The 16713-nt window shown below is 38.0% G+C and overlaps 2 protein-coding genes and 1 pseudogene across 6 annotated transcripts; 2 read left to right on the top strand and 1 right to left on the bottom strand.

Moving 5' to 3' along the window:
• The first annotated feature begins 2935 nt into the window (after positions 1 to 2935).
• Positions 2936 to 7079, top strand: LOC111807707 (protein TRIGALACTOSYLDIACYLGLYCEROL 1, chloroplastic). Of its 4 annotated transcripts, none has more exons than XM_023693551.2 (4): positions 2936 to 3134; positions 4261 to 4458; positions 4540 to 5276; positions 5360 to 5499. In XM_023693551.2, the coding sequence occupies exons 2-4, from the start codon at positions 4412 to 4414 to the stop codon at positions 5422 to 5424; spliced, it is 849 nt and encodes a 282-aa protein (XP_023549319.2). In that variant the 5' UTR covers positions 2936 to 3134; positions 4261 to 4411; the 3' UTR covers positions 5425 to 5499. The 4 variants fall into 4 exon arrangements, 3 of the variants coding, with proteins under 3 accessions (XP_023549319.2, XP_023549318.2, XP_023549316.2); XR_002816979.2 differs by adding an exon at positions 6945 to 7079 and having other exon boundaries at positions 2937 to 3134; positions 4540 to 5670; XM_023693550.2 differs by having other exon boundaries at positions 2937 to 3134; positions 4350 to 4458; positions 4540 to 5917.
• On the bottom strand, positions 6603 to 13466 carry LOC111807704 (MACPF domain-containing protein At4g24290-like; annotated as a pseudogene). Its single transcript, XR_015423202.1, has 7 exons — positions 12847 to 13466; positions 11535 to 11773; positions 10141 to 10330; positions 9373 to 9450; positions 9107 to 9290; positions 7902 to 8068; positions 6603 to 7559 (listed from the first exon to the last, which is right to left on the bottom strand). The product of XR_015423202.1 is annotated as an MACPF domain-containing protein At4g24290-like (transcript).
• Positions 13467 to 15396: 1930 nt separating this feature from the next.
• On the top strand, positions 15397 to 16556 carry LOC111807708 (oil body-associated protein 1A). Its single transcript, XM_023693552.2, has 4 exons — positions 15397 to 15538; positions 15627 to 15751; positions 15873 to 16151; positions 16240 to 16556. The coding sequence occupies exons 1-4, from the start codon at positions 15417 to 15419 to the stop codon at positions 16422 to 16424; spliced, it is 711 nt and encodes a 236-aa protein (XP_023549320.2). The 5' UTR covers positions 15397 to 15416; the 3' UTR covers positions 16425 to 16556.
• The last annotated feature ends 157 nt before the right edge of the window (positions 16557 to 16713 follow it).

Below are 16713 nucleotides of genomic sequence, written 5' to 3'. Positions count from 1 at the left end.
ATTCCATAAAATCTCGTATATACTCATTTTCCTCCGTCATACATCGTCGCCCATAAGTTACTACCTGCGGTGGTGCCTCTGTCACCACTGCTATACCAGGTAGCTCCGTTGAACTTGTTGGAGGTATTACTGCCTGAACACCAACTCTTGGTGCTTCAGACACTGGAGTCGCCTGGCTAGATACAAGTGTTGTCGGAGCCGCCTAGCTTCTAAGACCGGCAAGAGCTACCTGTATCGCCTGATCCACACGACTCTGCACAATGATTGCAGTGCTTCCAAAGTAATCACAACAGTCGGCTGATCTCTCAATGTTGACGGAGCAGCAGGCTCCAGATCTGCTTCTGCTGGAGCAGTTCCTTCTACAGGCTGCTCCTCATTCCCAGGGTCCACATTGGACGTACCAGGGTCTAAACTCTTAAATATATCATATCTGTCACACAATTAAGTGGTCATAATCAATTCATTTAAACTATTCATACGATTCTTTCATATAGTTTAGTTATGCATCACTTACCTAAGCGAGACGAGATACCGCTGAGCCGGACTAGAGGAATTCATACTGTCTATTCTAGACTGTCTACAAAACCTATAACCTAGGCTCTGATACCAACTCTAACACCTGCTCATCGACAGCGCGACTTACAGGAGTTACCATCGACTCCGATAACAAACTCCAACAACCAATCATAATTTTGCAAAAGATTTCCACAAAAAATGTTCATAAACATCAAGTAAAACATTCAAAACTAGTTCTATTTAAAACATTACTAACCAACATAAATTTTAAACAACGAAAACATAATTACATAAACAGACTTAGGCATCGATTCCCAATAGTCTCTGGCCCGCTGGTCTCGACTTCGGTTGGCCTGCATCATCTAAATCTGGAAAGAAAAGTTAAAATAATTTTGATAAATAATTAATTATACAATAAGTTGCTAACTTATGTTTCATAAGTTATAACTAATCTTTCTACGTGTTTTCAAGTTTTATTGGCAATTGACTCCTAGTTTCTCTTTCTAGGGCCACCTGTTCGTTAATGAGGTATCTCAGGTACCTCCAGCTTAGGTTACTGACTCTCTCTATATGTTTATTTAGAATTTCGGACTTGTATGTAAGACTCGCTCTCGGTCAAATACGGCCCATCTACTAATTTCTCTGGCGGCCTGTATAAATCATATACCAATGGTCAGGAGTACTCATTCTCTCTGACTTAGCACACAGCGCGTTGGTCAGGAACTCCGCGGGAATTAGTAGACTACAATACTCATATAATTAGGTCATGGCTCCACAGTCTATAAGCATATCCTAGAGTCATAACCTTTCCATTAACATGCTTAGCATACTTACATCTGATGTATGCTTTCAAAACATATAATCATTTATAACATGCTTACATCACAGGCAAGGAGTCACAACACACAAATAATCAGTCAATATTATCAAAGCACATATTAACATACTAAGCTCTTAATCATGTGAACAACATACTCGCATGTTGTAAAACAAGTTAAGAATTAGTTTAACGCACGATATGCTACTTACTAGGTTTCGAATCCCTTTTTCTCTTGGTTGTACGTTTAATAAGGTATTTCAACCCAATTTCTTCCAATTAGACCTATATTTCACAATTTTCAAGATAAGTATAGACCAATTTTGATAGGACAGGTCAAAAGGAGTTGAACGGGACAAACCGGGAGCCAAAACGATGACGCACGTGCCCTCACGCGCCTGCACACGCTCGATGTGCTTTTCTCACGCGCCTGATCTGCGCACAGTCGCGCTCTCACTCTCGGACTCCCATGCGCCCCGCGTGTCTCTCACATGCTCGTCTTCAACCAAGCGTTTTTTGCAATTTTTCCCAACTTTTCCGCTAATACCCGTTGTATCCCTAAGTCATATCTTACTTCTACAATCCGAATTTCATCTCGATTTCTTCTACAACTTTATAGATCTTCTTATTATGATTCTAACAAGCCCTATTTCATAACTTATTACATAATATAGACTAAGATATCGAAATTCAAAAGTTCGGACAAATGAATTTTTCATTACCTTTGGGATAAACGCTTCATTTCTGGCTGAAAATCATCACACTCATCCCCCATCCTCAAGTTTGCACACTAACACAACAAAAACCAAAGAACCTTACGATTTACCTCTTTCTTTTTTTTCTATTCCTCTATTCTATGTTTTTTACATTCTTACCCGACCTTTAAAAGTTTTCATTCCACCAACTCACAAACCTTTCTCTCCTCAACGTTCGGACATCTCCAACCCACGTGTCACTATCCTCTCCCTCCATTACAGCAGCTGCTTAACACAACAGCTGTTTGTTTGTTTTTTTTTTTTTAATTAATTAATTTATTTCATAATTATCCTAATAATAATTATTATTATTACTATTAAATATCAATACAACACATATACACATTTATTTATTTATTTTAGATCATTCCAATTTCCTTTTTTTTTTTTTTTATTATTATTGTATGATAATTCAAATATATATTCAAATTATGTAAGGATTTTATCACTCTCAAACCCCACCCGAGTCCATCGTTGGCGACCATTCTAAATAAACATATTTTTAACTTAAATTATTAATCTTTAGTCGTATGAAATTTGGAAACAATGAAGCATATTTTTATAAGGATAAATTTAATATAATTAATATTAGTTTTTGAATATTTTTGAATATTTTTTTAATCTTATTCATATAATAATGATAAGGATGTTCTTTACTTTGTTCAAATTCTAAAATAAATTACTACTAAAACTATGTTTTGAATTTTATTTTATTTATGAATAAAGATATTATTCAACATTGAAGAATTTAGAAATATATATATATATATATATATATATATATATATATATATATATATATATATTATTAATTTAGTCTGAGTTATTATTTATTTATTATTATTATTTTTAATTAAACCGAGACTTCAGACTTCGTTTCTCGAGTTCCATTTTTGGATTCCTTTCAATTCGTCTCTTCGATTTCGTTGGTCCTCTTCCACAGAGAAGAACTGATGCACGAAGAAGAAAGCTGCGCCTGTATTCTTTGGTTCATTCGGAACAGTTCAAAGTAGCAGTTGAAATCAAGATAAATCTGAGCTGCTCAGGTTAATTTTGCTTCAAATCTGATTTTTAATTTCCCCTCATCCTCTCGCCCTCTCCATCCCCAAGGAAGAACTGCATTTTGATTTATGTTCTTTTGTTTGTAATCTTATGATTCCAATCGCCAGGCATTTTCTGTTGAATTACTGCGGTTGTGTTGAAGTTTTGTTTCACTTTATAAAAGAGGAGGGTTGTATTTCTGCTATATTGATCTAGAAAAACCTCTTTTATTATGCTTTTGAGGTTGTGGGGGTTCGGTGTGACTTTTACTGTCCTTGGTGATATTTTAATTTCTGTGGGGATTGGTGTGGAAGGATGAGAATCTCGCTTATTTCTTCTGTTGCCGTAAGCTTCTTTCCCACAATTATTAGTCGAATTAGGCTTCCACTGTTTCAAATGATTTTCCAACATGGGGAATCTGAGGTTCGCTCTTTAAAATTTGCACTCCATTTTCTAAGGAAGAATTCAATTTATTTATTTATTATGCATTGAATCTTATGATATGCCTCCTGGAAAGAACTTGATGCTATTTTCTGCTTGTGGAATGCTGGAAAATCATTTGGTGATCAGGATTTCTTTTTCCCAAAGGTTTTTTTGCCCAAAAATCTTGATGTATATCAAATCAAGAAAATAATGGAGTGACAATAAATACCACATGACTTTCAAAATGACTTTCGAAATTGATTTGAAGACTTTTTGTCTTTGGTAGTTGAACTACCATTTAAAACTATTTATGTCGTGTCTTACTTTCTTCAATTTTCATAGATTCAAAATTAAATCTAAGAGTTATTCATCCTTCGAACCAGCTCTTGGTTAGAATCAATTCGTTAAGTTAGCTTTATTTGTGAAAGTTTACAAAGATCCTAGAAGTAACTCTAGCTTTTCAAATCCAGCCATTGTTACTGCTTATCATTGTCTTCCCAATGCATTTATATTTTTTTGTTCCTTGCTTCAAATTCTAGATGATTTGTGTTGTTACGATGCCTTCATCATGTGATGTCATTCTATTTTCGGAGTGAAATCTGTCAATGTGATAAATACTACATCTTGTGCTGCTATTCCCTGTTTAAACTTGGATTTAGTTACTAAAAACCACATCTAACTTGAATGATTTGTCATATCATCTTTCAGGAGTCTATTTCATGTAATTGTTCTGTCTTCTACAAGTTTGAGTTCAAGAAATGTTTATGACATTTATTTGGAATCTCCACTCTTTCTAGTGCCCTGGTTTTCAACGTGAATCCAAGAAACTTGACCATCTGTTCCACCGAAGGAGCACACCATGCAAATAGCTTGTCAACCCCATCCACTGGTTTACTTCCCTATCAGGTCTCTCTCTTCTCTCCCTCGTGCGCGAAACTTCTCATTGTTATTTTCACTTCTAAATCGAAATTTGAATCTGAAATGCAGAAGCAGCTCTAAAAGACAAGATGAATGGAAGAACGTACAGAATTTGCATTCAAGAAGCTTTGTTAAACTTGTATTTTTGGAACCTCAGACTCATAAATTTGCTAGGCCACTGTGCAAAAACAGATTGTATGCAATCCCACATGAAGAAGATGGGCGCCCTTCTGCCTCGATGCCAGAGGAAGTTAATTCGAAACCAATGCTTAATTCTATAGCAGAGGAGTTGGGGAACAAATGGTCGCCTCCAAGATATCTATGGAGGGGGCTATCAGTTCTTTTTCTAACTGGGCAGGTCATTATGAGGACTTTAAAGGGTAAAATCCATTGGAAAAATACTCTCCAACAGCTAGAGAGAGTAGGGCCAAGATCTGTAGGGGTTTGTCTTCTAACATCTGCATTTGTTGGCATGGCTTTTTCTATCCAATTTGTCAGAGAATTTACTAGATTAGGATTAAACAGGTCTGTTGGTGGTGTATTAGCTTTGGCATTCTCAAGGGAGCTAAGTCCCGTGATTACGTCGATTGTGGTTGCAGGGAGAATTGGAAGTTCATACGCTGCAGAATTAGGAACAATGCAAGTCTCAGAGCAAACCGACACATTAAGAATCTTGGGTTCAAACCCTGTCGATTATCTCGTCACTCCAAGAGTTATAGCCTCCTGCATTGCTCTTCCAATTCTAACTTTAATGTGTTTCACAGTTGGGATGGCATCAAGTGCTCTTTTGGCTGACAGTGTTTATGGTATTAGCATCAACATTATCATTGACTCAGCTCTAAGAGCTCTAAAATCGTGGGATATAATCAGCGCGATGATCAAATCGCAGGTTTTCGGTGCTATCATATCGATTGTAAGCTGTGCTTGGGGTATCACTACTTCCGGGGGTGCTAAGGGGGTTGGGGAGTCCACAACTTCAGCCGTTGTCATCTCTCTTGTGGGCATATTCATTGCTGATTTCACCCTTTCTTGTTTCTTCTTCCAAGGAGCTGGAGATTCCCTCAAGAACTGTATGTAAATTCATTGAGCATACTCACAAATACTTCTACATTATTCAGTGGGGAAAAGAGCATGTCAGAATCTGCTGTTTACATAAAAAACATGTCTCCAAGAAGTTCAACAAATGGGAAGCCATTGGAGGTATGTGTGAGTTTTAGTTTAATTTGTTTTTGGGCTGAAACAACAACTTTCTGGCTTTTCTTGCTGTTTTCTTATTGTCTAGCAAAGAAGATGCCTTTTTAACTTAGGATTTAAACAGTCCATGATATCTTCCACTTTCGATTGAGTTTTTGAATCTCAGCTCATGTTTTTAAGTAGAACTTTTGACAAATAATATGATTCTGCCACTAGATGGGTCACTTAAAAACCCATCTAAAATTTGTAACAATTTAATCTCTCCTGTAAAAAAATAATATTACAATAAAGAAAAAAAATCAAAACATAGGTAACAATTTAGTACTATGTTTTAAACCTACCCTTATCTTTTGCCCGTCCTAATGTCGATTAGAAATTGATGGCTGAAACTGAAATCTTAATTGTCTATAATCTTAATGAGAGGGAATAGGAGTTAAGTTGAATTTTTTTTATTTTTTACTAACTCAAATTTTGGTTCGGTTGGATTAGTTACCCGAATAGAGTTTACAATCCAAATCAACCTTCTATTTTCTGATTGGGTTGGGTTGGGTTGTTAAGTTCAATCACTAACCTTGGTTATAAAAGGTAAAATATTCTCGATCTTTATAATAATTTTAGAAGTTTAGGGGTAGAGTAAGTTGGATTGTAACTCTATTTTTGGGTCAGTTTGGTTTGTCGTGTTGACCTAACTAAAAAAATGTCAATTCGATTCTTGAATTATATAAACATCTTGGAATTCGTTGGTTGAGAAATTCAATTTCAAACAAAAGATTTACAAAAAGATAGGTTTCCCTTTATTTAAGAGGGTGTTTGAGTTTGGCTCTCTCTCAATTCTGTTGATGATTATTGGGAGGGAGTCCCATGTGGGCTAATTTAGAGAATGAACATGGATTTATAAATAATACATCTCCATCCATATGAGACCTTTTAGAGACGCCCAAAGCAAAGCCTCACCCGCCTTGTGCTCTAAGTGGACAATATCGTATCATTGTGGAAAAGATCCGTGATTCCTAACAAGTTTTTCTAAGTAGCCTCGCCCTCCTCCTAGACACCTTAAACGGAAGAATCCCTTGACCACTCACTTATCCACTGTCCTTTTGATCATATGGCTGCTACAGCTATCATGTGGAGTCTAGACAATTTAAACTATGAATATTCATTTTGCAACTATGAAGCCTATGTCCGCTATACATTCAACATCTACTGTTATCAGCTGTAATCTAACAATGCAAACTTTACAATCAAACCAATCTTACCACACTCAGTTTCCAACTTAGCAGCCGTTACCAGCCAATGGCCCGGAGCATCATGCGGCCCCCTTACCACCTCAGCTGTATCGACATATTTTAGAAGCTTTTTGAATTGAACCGGCACGGGTGGTGCCTCTCCATAAACACCAGAGTTCAGAGCACGTGGGACCTGCTTTTGATCAGCAGCAGCTCGCTGTGTGAATGAAAATGTCGTGCTTAAATTCGTGAGGAACGTCGACTTACGAGAAGCTTCAGGGGCAGCAGCCCACTCGGTTCTTCGGATGGTGCAATTGGGCAAGTGAGTGAACTGAAGATTGTCTTAGGCCAGTTGCCCTTGCTGATTAGCTGAGCTCCTGTTACAATGTAAACACCATCATGCTGCAACCAGCTGGGATCATGCCTGACGACTAAACTGCACACATTTGAATAGCTTTTCCATTTGATAGGCTCAAGGAATTGGTCACTCGAGTCGCTGTCATCGGAACCCGTCCACTGGCTTCGACCTGATACATTAGATGTGCCCATCAATCTGGCCATGACTTTTGGAAGGCTGGTTAGATGCTGTACATGTAGAGCCAACCAATTGGATTTCTTCCCTTCTAAATACAGGCGAAGGCCAACCAACGGTTTCCTACTACTTGTGACCTGAAAGGCAAATTTAAATACCAAATCAAGGTCAATAGTGAATGTGAATCAAATGGCATATGCTGCATAATCCAGGGACACAAAAAACAGGCTCGTAAACGAGGTGTTATCTTCGTAACGAGTTACATCTAAACACATTTTAACTTGATATTTGTTCTAAGAACAATTCTCGAACATGCCATAAGATTATGAAATCGTTTGTGGAAATATGCTGGAACATTCTATGGTTTCCATCTTAGCAACCAAAACATATGCTAAGAACAATTCAAAACTTTCTCCTTAATTTTGTCCAAGGGTGAAAGTGCAGCTTTTGTAAGGTACAAACAGAAAAAAATTGAATACCTGGGTGGAGGTGATGTGCATCCTAGGACTCATAAAAGTGAACTGTAGAGAGGGGCAAGTGGCCCTTTTCCTCTGATGCCCAAGAGGCAACTCACAAAAGTTTGGTTCCCATTGTGTTGGAATTTGGAACTCCAAGAAGTATTACAAGTCCCCTAAAGAATGTTTATCTGTACTAGCGGAATAAATTCAGTCAGATCTATTTTGATAAATATTACAGCAACGAAGAATGGCTTTAATCTCATTTAAGAATTAAAATTCAGGATAGGGAACAGTAATACTATTTTGAGAGAAGAAGACCAGACGGATCAACTAATGAACCGAGATAATCAGAGGCTACTAAGCTTAGAGAAGCGATAAATGCAACTAGGACGGTAACTTCTAGGATTATTCGATACATCCAATTTGAAAGAATAAAAATGCTCAATTTACATCATAAGTTTCTGGTGAATTCTACCAACAGTTTCACAGCCATTAAATTAAGGTCGGTATGTTGAGGATTGTTGGGAAGGAGTCCCACATTGGCTAATCTAGGGAATGATCGTGGATTGGCTAATTTAGGGAATGATCATGGGTTTATAAGTAGAGTCCCACATTGGCTAATCTAGGGAATGATCGTGGATTGGCTAATTTAGGGAATGATCATGGGTTTATAAGTGGAGAATACATCTATATTGGTACGAGGCCTTTTGGGGAAGCCCAAAAACAAAGTCACGAGAGCTTATGCACAAAATGGACATCAACCATTGTAGAGATCCGTGATTCCTAACATGGTATTAGAGTCATGCCCTTAACTTAATCATGTCAATAGAATCCTCAAATGTCGAAAAAAGAAGTCGTGAGCCTCGAAGGTGTAGTCGAAAGTGGCTCAAGTCTCGAACAAAGGGTGTACTTTGTTCGAGGACTCGAGAGAAGGAGTTGAGCCTCGATTAAGGGGAGGATTGTTGGGAGGGAGTCCCACATTGACTAATTTAGGAAATGATCATAGATTTATAAGTAAGGAATACATTTTCATTGGTATGAGGCCTTTTGGGGAAGCCCAAAGCAAAGCCACGAGAGCTTATGCCCAAAGTGAATAATATCATACCAACGTGGAGAGTCATGGAGCATATACTACTCTTCAGAAAGAAGTTCAACCGGAAATGAAACAGGTAGAAGGGTAAAGTGAAACAAGAGTTAATACTAGAACGAGCATGGAGTTTGCTTACAGCGTAAGTACAAGTTTATCGCACGGCTAAGATAACCACTGCCAGCAACCCCACTAAGAAGAGAAGTAATAGGTACAAATCTGAATAAGATAACTACCGGTTTTGAGCTAACAGTTGGAAGCCAACTGGTATGAGTATGCAAGAAGGGATCCCCTCCTCTTTTAGAGCAAATTAAGGTGATTCCCTGATACGTTCAGAGTAAACATGAGAGATTACATGCTGAACATTTCTCAGAATTAAGTTCAGATTTTAAATTCTTGACTTGCATCCTTGCTTGATGTTTCTGAAATACTGGCCAACTGTATAGAACTTGACTGCAATATTCGTGTGAATATTTCTGGAATCTATAAGAGAAGACTATATTCAATTATTCATTACAGAAAAATGTTAGAAATCACGACCTCCATAATGGTATGATATTGTCCACTTTGAGCATAAGCTCTCATGGCTTTACTTTTGGTTTCTCCAAAAGGCCTCATACCAATGGAGATGTATTTCTTTACTTATAAACCCATGATCATTCTTTAAATTAGCCAACGTGGGACTCCCTCCCAACAATCCTCCCCTCGAACAAAGTACAACATAGAGCCTCCTTTGAGGCCTATGGAGCACTTGAACAACCTCCCTTTAATCAAGGCTCGACTCCTTCTCTAGAGTCCTCAAACAAAGTACACCCTTTGTTCGACACTTGAGTCACTTTTGACTACATCTTCGAGACTCACAACTTCTTTGCTCGACATTTGAAAATTTTATTAACATAGCTAAGTTAAGCGCATGACTCTGATACCATGTTAGAAATCACGACTTCCACAATGGTATGATATTGTCCACTTTGAGCATAAACTCTCATGGCTTTACTTTTGGTTTCTCCAAAAGGCCTCATACCAATGGAGTTGTATTTCTTTACTTATTAACTCAGGATCATTCCTTAAATTAGCCAACGCGGGACCTCCTCCCAACCAAAAAAAACTTTTTCAATCATATTTCTTCATTATTTAGGACAGGAATTGAACAAATTTTTGAGCTTGACATACCTTTCCATCTCTTTTCCTGGGCTGAGTAGGACTTCTTCTATCGGAGAACAGAATGTCTCCAAGATCCTCCAAATGTCTCCGAAGCTCAGCAGGAGGTATTGACGAGGAAGGTTTCTGCCGTACTGAAATTAAATCTTAACCTCCAATGGCCGTTCCTACTATTATATGTGTTCCATATGTCTGTATGAACCTGCCTACTAAAATTCATTAGTGTTAAAAAAAGAAAAAAGAAACTCAAGAACCAAACGGCTGAGTATGATATTAAAGGAGTGTAGCAAAAACCAAAAAACTCAACTAATCCTTGAATAAAGCCTTTTGCAATATCCTTTTTCTTTAATTTCTGCCAATTAAACGGTTTCTATGATCTTTCTAGCTTCTCAGGTCTAGGATTGGACAACTAGTGCTCCCTTCCTCCCATTATACATTCTTTTATTTCAATTTCAATTTTCAATACAATCTGCGAGATCCCACATTTGTTGGAGAGGGGAACAAAGTATTCCTTGTAAGGGCGTGAAAACCTCTCCCTGTACGCATTTTAAAACTTTGAAGGGAAGCTCGAAAGGGAAAGCCCAAAGAGGACACTATCTGTTAATGGTGAGTTTGAGCTATTATAAATGGTATCAGAGCCACACCTGGCAGTGTGTCAGCAATAACGCTGGCCCCCAAAGGGGTAGATTGTGAGATCCCACTTCGGTTGGAGAAGGAATCAAACATTTTTTATAAAGGTGTGGAAACCTCTCCCTAGTGGACGCATTTTAAAACCTTGAGGGGAAGCCCGAAAGGAAAAACCCAAAGAGGACACTATCTGCTAGCGGTGAGTTTGAGCTGTTACAACGCAGTGTGTCAGTGAGAACGCCAGGCCCCCAAGTGGGTGGATTGTAAGATCCCACATTCATTGGAGAGGGGAACAAACATTCTTTATAAGGTGTGGAAACCTCTCCCTGGTGGACGTGTTTTAAAACCTTGAAGGGAAGCTCGAAAGGAAAAACCCAAAAATGACACTATCTGCTAGCAGTGAGTCTGAGTTGTTACAAATGACATTAGAGTCAGATACTGGGCGGTGTGCTAGCGAGAACGTTGGGCCCCCAAGGGGGTGGATTGTGAGATCCCACATCAGTTGGAGAGGGGAACGAAGCATTCCTTATAAAAGTGTAGAAACCTCTCCCTAGTGGACGCGTTTTAAAACTTTGAGGGGAAGCCTTAAAGGAAAAACTCAAAGAGGACAATATCTGCTAGTGATGGCCTGGGGTCTGGGCTGTTACAAAATCCATCCTAATCCACCCACAAATATTAGAACTTGGTATTGCTATCAACCAATTTGATATTAGGAAGAAAAGAACTACAAAACTTAGCATAGCAAAAGGAAGTAGAGTCAACTTCTTATTTTGGTGTACCTGGACAAAGATGCTGGATCCCAATTAGATGGAACAGCTTTCTTCACCTCATCTTGTAATACAAGGGGCGAGGCAGTTAAATGCAAATAGTATAGCGCAATAAAATAACCATCAAAAGCAAGATAATTGGTATCAGCAGCATCATGAAACCAGTCTCCACTCAAATCAAACATAGAATTAAAATAGCCCGAAGGAACTTTTCCCAGTATGGAAGATTTCTGATTCAATGTCTCAGACATCTGCACACAATAACATGAAACCAAACATCTTTTCATTGATAATTCAAAACTTTCAACTAAGCTTCCTCAAAAAAGAAGAAATAAGGCCCAAATTCTAAGCCTTCAAAGAAGAAATTACAACTATAAAATGGTTGCAAAAGGCTTGTGAGACCCCCCAATCCACCCCTTCGAGGCCTAGCGTCCTTGCTGGCACACCGACTCGTATCCCCCCCATTTGGGGCTCAGCCTCCTCACTGACACATCGTCTAGTGTCTAGCTCAAAGCCACTGCTAGCAAATATTGTCTTTGTTGGGCTTTCCCTTTCTGGCTTCCCCTCAAGATTTTTAAAACATGTTTGCTAGGGGGAGGTTTCCACACCCTTATAAAGGGTGTTTCGTTCTCCTCCCCAACCGATGTGGAATCTCACAATCCACCCCCTTTCGAGGTCCCCTTGCTGGCAATCATTCCCTTCTTCAATCGATGTGGGACCCCCCAATCCACCACTTTCTGGGCCTAGCGTCCTTGCTGGCACACCGACTCATGTCCACACCCCTTTGGGGCTCAGCCTCCTCACTGAGTCATCATCCGGTGTCTGACTCTAATACCATTTGTAACAACCCAAAGTCACTGCTAGCAGATATTATGTTTTTTGGGCTTTCCCTCTCCGGCTTCCCCTCAAGGTTTTTAAAACATGTCTGTTAGGGAGAGGTTTCCACACCCCTAACAAGGGTGTTTCGTTCTCCTCCCCAACCGGTGTGGAATCTCAAAGATAATAAAACTGCAAAAATTCTTCTAAAAATTGGATTATTGAACAGCAGTAAAACTCGCGACTGTGCTTAGTTCCAGCTCTTTAAGAGAGACAGGATAAATAAAACAGATAAAGAGCAACTTCATGCTACATATGCCTACATTTCACCTGTTAATCATATTTAACCCAACTTTTTGAATTTTAAACTTGATCCACGAAACTATAATTAAAAAATTACTCACAGAGTGATATGATAATATTCAAGCTAATCATAAAATCAAGCACATAGAAAAGTGATTCAAGGGGTCCCAGAATGGTTGATTATATATTCCAAAAAGTGGAGAACCTGATTGAACTGAAGAACATCGGATTTGAAGCGAATTCGATCTCCTTTATCGCAACGAATGTCCTGAGAAACTCCCCGAACGACAGCTCCATCGGGAAACACCAAGTCCCTATTGTTCACATCGTCGACCACCACCAACCTCCGTCCACCGCCACCATTTCCCTTCACAAATTTCAACCTAAAATCATTCGTCAGATCAAACCCTCGCCCCAAACACTCCAAAGATCGAACCTCAACAGGCTTCTCCGGCGAGAGCATCGCGGAACCTCCAACAACAACGTCGCCAAAGGATGACGATGATCAGCAAAGAATCGGAGGAAGAAGTGGATGTAGGTGCAGATCTAGAAGTTTGACCACATAAAATAGGAATCATGGTGGACTGATAAGGGACGGAGCGACCCCACATGGTTCGACTTCCCGGCGGAAAGGGCGACTGAAGGTCCACCGTGAAGTCAATGGCGGATTTTGATTAGCAAACCAAATACCAAATACCAACTCCCAGTCTCCCACTTCCCTTTCAATGTCAATTTTCAACCGTTGTTGCCCTAAAAAATATTCTTTTCAAATCCAAAATGCATTCTATAAGGACAAACTTTAGTTCAATAGCGTTGGTGGCTGGAATTGGGTCACGTTTCCATCCATGGGTGCTAATTTAGTCCCGAAAAGATGAGTCTCGATGTGAATAGGCGTTACTACACAAAGGTAAATCCGAATCTTGGCAGTGAAAGTAAATCCGAATCTCTATAAAGATGAGTCTCGATAACTCGATTTGTTCTCTATTCGCTACAGCACGCACAAGACTTTCGAAATTGTCTTTGCTAAAATCTTTGTCTGTTTATCCGTTAATATTGGTGATAAAGAATCAACTCAAGGGAAAGTTCTGATACTAAATAATAAGAAATCACTATTGGGGAGTAAGATTTGAATTACATTGTTAATCGAATATTTCAAGGCAAGAACAGTTTATTTGATATTCAAATTATTTCATAAACAAGATTGATCATGTCAAGCTTGAATGATTCTAAAACATGTAACCTAAACTACATAGAATTGTAAAGAAACTTAGTCATTGGCGAAAAGGAAAGGTAAGAACATTTAGCCATAATGGTAAAAATCACTCCAAGGGAAAGTAAAATTTGGATTACCTTGTTGATCAAATATCGAAACGCAAGAACACTTAATTGAGGTTCGAATCACTCCGCAAACAAGATCGATCATGTCAAGCTTGAATGATTCTAAACATGTGAACTAAACTAAATAGAATTGCAAAGAAACTTAGTCATTGGCTAAAGAAAAGGTAAGAACACCTAGCTCTAATGATAAGGAATCACTCCAAAAGAAAGTAAAATTCAGATTACCTTATTATCAAATATCTCAAGGCAAGAACACTGAATTGAGATTCGAATCACTCCACAAGTAAAATCAATTATGTCAAGTTTGAATGATTCTAAAGAAACTTAACTCTTAGGATAAAGGAAAGAAAAAAAAAATGTTTTTTTTACTCCATTTTCCAAGTCTCCTTTAGAAATATAGATCTTATACAGTCTCAAAAGAAAACTCTTGATCTTAGACATTTCACGAGTTTGTAACATTTATACTTTATAACTATAATTAGCATAAATATAACCTAAAAGAAAATATAAATAAAAAAAATCTTAAAATTTAAAATACAGGAATAAAACACCATAAATCTAGTTTCCAAGGGTCTATGGTAGAGTAATTTTTAATATAATTTATTATTTTTTTAATGTTAACATTAATTTTTTTAAAAAAAAAATCTAAAAATGCCGTTACTACCTTTAGTTTAAAAATATCATTTTAATTTTAAAAATTTTCATTAATATCTTTTTAAATTAAAAAAAAAAATCTTACGACTATGTTTAAAAAATATCCTTAAAATTTTAAATTACCACTCTATAATATTAGTTTTGAAATATAGTAAATATATTTTTGAATTTTTTAAAAAAAGTTTAAATGGATTTTTTTTAAGTTTTAAAAAAATTCAAAACTTTTTTGCTTTTAAAAATATTTTTTAAACCCTTTTGAAAATTAAGATATATTTCTCAAAAGTTTTTTTTTTTTTTTTTTTTAGAATTTTGTTAAAGTTTTAAGGATATTATTAGAGTTTAAAGGTATTAAAACTTGGGAGTACATGAAAAATGTTGTTTATTCATTCTTAAATATAAATAATTCTAACATTTATTTTTTAAATTTTAAGTGTTTTTCATTAATTAAAAATTTAGGAGTCAGTAAATATAAGCTTAAAATATAAAATCATTAATTAAGTGTTTTTGTTTTAATTATTTAAGATTTTAATTAGAAAAATCATTAAATTTGAGATTTAATTGATTCACTCCCTTCCCAGTCATCTGTACAAAAAAAAATCTCAACCCAACCGAACGGTGGTGACGTGGCCGTAGCTAAAAGCCACGTGGACCCAGAACTTGTGCCACGTGAACACAGCAGTGCTGCCACGTGGAGAAATGCATGCAATTCCCCGCGGCCATGGCGAAGGAATAAAATGAAATAAGGAATCAGAAAAATCTTTATCGGAGAAAATATAATAATTAATGTCGACAAAATCAGAAATTCCGGGGGAGGCGACACACGCCAGCACCGCCGTGCTGGAGACCGCCACCGCCGCCGTCCAACGCTTCCGACCGATCAACCAGATCCACCAGCACCTCTGCGCGTAAAAGCTACCTTCCACAATCAGATCCGATTTGATGCTTTGAATATATAATTATTAATTGAATAATTTTTTAATTTGGATGAATTAGGTTTCATTTCTACTCTCACGACATGACGAGGCAGCTGGAGGCTCACCACTTCTGCGCCCACCTGAACGAGAAGGTTCGTCAGTGTCTGATCTACGACAGCTCCGAGAAGGACGCTAGGCTCATAGGTGAGAATATTTGCTAAAATCACCAACCAGACTGAATGTCTGAAATTCTCTATTTATAATTATTTATAAATTACTGATAATAAATGGAAAGAACAGTAAATGGATATAAGATTTGATTTAGGGATTGAGTATATTATATCGGAGAATCTGTTCCTGACATTGCCCGACGAGGAGAAGCGTTTCTGGCACTCGCACGAGTACGAAGTGAAGAGCGGGACTCTGTTCATGCCGGGCGTGCCGGGGGCGATCGAGCGGGTGGACATGGAGAAAGTGTGCAAGACGTATGGGAAAGTATTCCATTTCTGGCAGGTGGATCGAGGCGACATTCTACCGCTGGGCATTCCGCAGCTAATGATGGCGCTAACGCGGGATGGGCAGCTCGATCCGAGTCTATCACTAAGTAAGCGAGTGTGTGTGTTTGTTGTTTCAGAAATTCATTTGAAAATTGATGATTGATTTGATTTGATTTGATTCTATTCGATACGTAGAGGTTGAGAAACGATACGGGGTGTCGTTTGAGGAGGAGGAGAGGAAGAGGGAGAGCATGTCGGGGCCGGAGCATGGTGTTCATCCGATGGCGAACGGCGGCGGGGGAGGGCTGAAGACAGAACTCAGGGAGACGGAGATGGCGGCGGTGGCGGCGGCGGCTTCAATTCCAAGGGTTTTCGTTTGATTTTAGATTATTAATATTTGTGAAGGTGTGTTAGTTTTAAATTATGGATAAATAAATAAGAGGTAGTGGTGCTTTCTGCCATAAAATTCCAAACAAAATTTCACAAATGTTTGACACAAATTGCAGTATGAACTCAACTACGTAAAGTCTATATTCCCCTAAATTGACCTTTAGTACTTCCCTACATATGACCTGTACGAGCGTGAATCTCTAAATATGACCTGTACGAGCGTGAATCTCAAAATGGTTCATTCACACTCCTTGGACCTATCATAGTCGAGCAACATAC

The sequence above is a fragment of the Cucurbita pepo genome, chromosome 12 (assembly GCF_057944985.1).
Source record: "Cucurbita pepo subsp. pepo isolate OVF chromosome 12, ASM5794498v1, whole genome shotgun sequence".
NCBI lineage: Eukaryota > Viridiplantae > Streptophyta > Magnoliopsida > Cucurbitales > Cucurbitaceae > Cucurbita > Cucurbita pepo.
Note: the sequence above shows the minus strand (reverse complement) of the source record. Positions and strands in the feature narration are given on the sequence as shown.

Excerpts from the sequence above, each read along its gene's own strand:
- LOC111807707 (XM_023693550.2), top strand. The coding sequence starts at position 4,412 with ATGCAAATAGCTTGTCAACCCCATCCACTGGTTTACTTCCCTATCAG. Across the intron at positions 4,459-4,539 it reads CTGGTTTACTTCCCTATCAG|AAGCAGCTCTAAAAGACAAG; the intron begins GTCTCTCTCTTC and ends TCTGAAATGCAG.
- LOC111807708 (XM_023693552.2), top strand. The coding sequence starts at position 15,417 with ATGTCGACAAAATCAGAAATTCCGGGGGAGGCGACACACGCCAGCACC. Across the intron at positions 15,539-15,626 it reads ATCCACCAGCACCTCTGCGC|GTTTCATTTCTACTCTCACG; the intron begins GTAAAAGCTACC and ends TGGATGAATTAG. Across the intron at positions 15,752-15,872 it reads GAAGGACGCTAGGCTCATAG|GGATTGAGTATATTATATCG; the intron begins GTGAGAATATTT and ends GATTTGATTTAG.